Here is a 2693-nt window from a genome sequence, read left to right as displayed (position 1 = left end):
TATTCTTTTTTTGCGATTAGATGTACTTTTTATTACTTGCATGGGTATTTATATCTAGTATAGTATGTACATATGCCAGACAATAGAATTCCTGATAATTTTGTCAAGAAAAATTGACGTTACCTAACCCTTCCACCCGTGCAATTGACGAAATCAAAACTGGCGGCAACTTCTCGTTAATTAGGAGAAGACCACAAGGCACGAGTCTCCTCTATATAAGGAGGGTTCGCATTCTGAAGCTGCAGCTGAGCCTGGGAGGCTGGGAAGCAAAGAAACAGCATCTATACGCCATGGCATCGGTTTTGAAGCTTGTGCTTCTCCTGCTGTGCGCCTACCACACCCTCGTTGCTCACGCAGTAGATGATCTTCGCAGCTACTACATGGTTCTGCCCGCTGGCTCTCTGAAATCTGCCACCGTCAACTGCACCGATCACAAAGGTGCAGTACTGTCCGTGCACTTGACATTCCAATGGATTAAGTACAACGAATACAATACGTATCATTTCCAAAAAAAACGAATACTATACGTATAGTACTATTGTGTGCACATTTCTAATCGTTTCCATTCCATGTCGATCTTGATTGTTTCAGCAGCGAGTTCACCATCCGGCGGCGGCGTCAGGGTGCCGTTGCACCACCGGCACGGCCCATGCCCCCCTGCCTCCTCCACGAAGGCGCCGACCTTGGAGGAGATGCTCTGGCGTGACCAGCTCCGAGCTAACCACATCAGGCGGAGGTTCTCTGGCGTCAAGGGTGGCGGCCTGGAGCAATCGGACGTAACCGTGCCTACCACGCCGGGCCTCTCCCTGGGCACGTTGCAGTACGTGATCACTGTCCGCATCGGCTCGCCGGCCGTGAACCAGACCATGTTCATCGACACCGGCAGCGACGTGTCATGGGTGCAGTGCAAGCCGTGCTCGCAGTACCACTCGCAGGCGGACCCGCTCTTTGACCCCAGATCGTCGAGCACCTACTCTCCGTTCTCCTGCACCTCGGTCGCCTGCGCGCAGCTCCGCCAGAGCCAGCAGGCGAACGGCTGCTCCAGCTCCCAGTGCCAGTACATTGTCAAGTACGGCGATGGCTCGAGTACCACCGGGACCTATAGCTCCGACATGCTCGCGCTGGGCTCCAACGCCGTGAGCAACTTCCAATTCGGGTGCAGCAAGTCTGAGTCGGGCCTCCTTCTCAACGACCAGACCGCTGGGCTCATCGGGCTCGGCGGCGGCGCTCAGTCGCTCGCCACACAGACCGCGGGGACCTTCGGCAAGGCCCGGATCTCGCGAATATATCGATTCCAGCCAACGATGACACTATGACTTCAATTCGATTGATTCTTAACAAATTAGTATTTTCAATTTGTGAGGGCCGTTCTCTCTATATCGTACTGCCTCTCGCCGACTTTGGGCTCGTCCGGGTTCCTCACGCTCGGTGCAGCAACCTCGGGTTTCGCCGTCAAGACGCCGATGCTGAGGAGCAGGCAGCTCCCGACGTTCTATTTCGTGCAGCTTGAGGCCATCAGGGTGGGAGGCAAGCAGCTCAACATACCCACCTCCGTCTTTTCGGCCGGCTCGTTCATGGACTCCGGCACAATCATCACGCGCCTGCCGTGGACCGTGTACTCGGCGCTGTCGTCGGCGTTCAAGGCCGGCATGAAATAGTACCCTTTCGCAAAAAAAAGAGAAGTAGTACCCACCGGCACAGCCCAGGGGCATCCTCGACACGTGCTTCGACTTCAGCGGCCAGTCCACCGTCAACATACTGAGCGTCGCACTGGTGTTCTCTGGGGGCGCCGTCATCGACCTGGCCTTTAACGGGATCATTCTGGACAACTGCCTCGCCTTCGCGGGAAACCATGATGACAGCTCCCTCGGCACCATCGGCAACGTGCAGCAGCGGACGTTCGAGGTGCTCTACGACGTTGGTGGCGGCGTCGTCGCGTTCAAGGCAGGCGCATGCTGATCGCATATATATAACAATAAATAAATAAATAAAGAGGAGGTATTAGCATAACACGTACTGTATATCACAATAAATAAGGTACGCCCATACGTGTGGTGTGAGCCAAACCCGTCCACACGCCTTATAACACATAGACTCGCTACGTCATCGCATGCATGCATGTGAAATCTTTTTGAATTTTCAGTTTTTAAAATGATTTATCTATTAAATGAAAAATCCGATTAAAGATCCGTTTTCACTATTAAATCTTTCGCGACGAGATCTTTGAAACTAGATCTCATATCAATATATTTGATGATTTTTTTGTTAAAAGTTGTAATGTCTATTGCACATGAATTGCCATGATATTTACACTGAAGTTGCCACGATATGTTTCAGCTATTTTCTTCTACATTTAAAAGTAAATTTTGACATATTATAAAACGGGGAATTAAGAAACTAGACTTGGTATGAATCATAAACTAAAATTCTCATGATACATGCATTTAAAATTGCCATGGTTCATACAAAAAATAATTTTCATGGTCAAAGTACTGGAATTGCCATCATCAAAGAACTAAAATTGTCATACTCTACAAACTAAAATTGGCACATGACAACTTTAGTTTAGGCACTATGGCAACTACAGTGTAAACATCATGGCAACTTTTGAGCAAAAAAAAATTCGTCGAAACATATCAACATGGGATCTAGTTTTGAAGATCTCGTTAAGGCGAATTTAATGATGAAAACGT

The 2693-nt window shown here is 49.3% G+C and overlaps 1 protein-coding gene across 1 annotated transcript; it reads left to right on the top strand.

The window, feature by feature from the left end:
- The first annotated feature begins 290 nt into the window (after positions 1 to 290).
- LOC123171587 (aspartyl protease family protein At5g10770-like) lies at positions 291 to 1959 on the top strand. The gene is made up of 4 exons (XM_044589037.1): positions 291 to 438; positions 592 to 1269; positions 1375 to 1657; positions 1737 to 1959. Exons 1-4 carry the CDS (start codon positions 291 to 293, stop codon positions 1957 to 1959), a joined length of 1332 nt encoding a protein of 443 aa, XP_044444972.1.
- The last annotated feature ends 734 nt before the right edge of the window (positions 1960 to 2693 follow it).

This window comes from Triticum aestivum, chromosome 7D (genome assembly GCF_018294505.1).
Source record: "Triticum aestivum cultivar Chinese Spring chromosome 7D, IWGSC CS RefSeq v2.1, whole genome shotgun sequence".
Taxonomy (NCBI): Eukaryota; Viridiplantae; Streptophyta; class Magnoliopsida; order Poales; family Poaceae; genus Triticum; species Triticum aestivum.
Note: the sequence above shows the minus strand (reverse complement) of the source record. Positions and strands in the feature narration are given on the sequence as shown.

Coding starts and splice junctions, on each gene's coding strand:
- LOC123171587 (XM_044589037.1), top strand. CDS start 291: ATGGCATCGGTTTTGAAGCTTGTGCTTCTCCTGCTGTGCGCCTACCAC. Junction 439..591: donor CAACTGCACCGATCACAAAG/GTGCAGTACTGT, acceptor TGATTGTTTCAG/CAGCGAGTTCACCATCCGGC. Junction 1,658..1,736: donor TTCAAGGCCGGCATGAAATA/GTACCCTTTCGC, acceptor CTTCGACTTCAG/CGGCCAGTCCACCGTCAACA.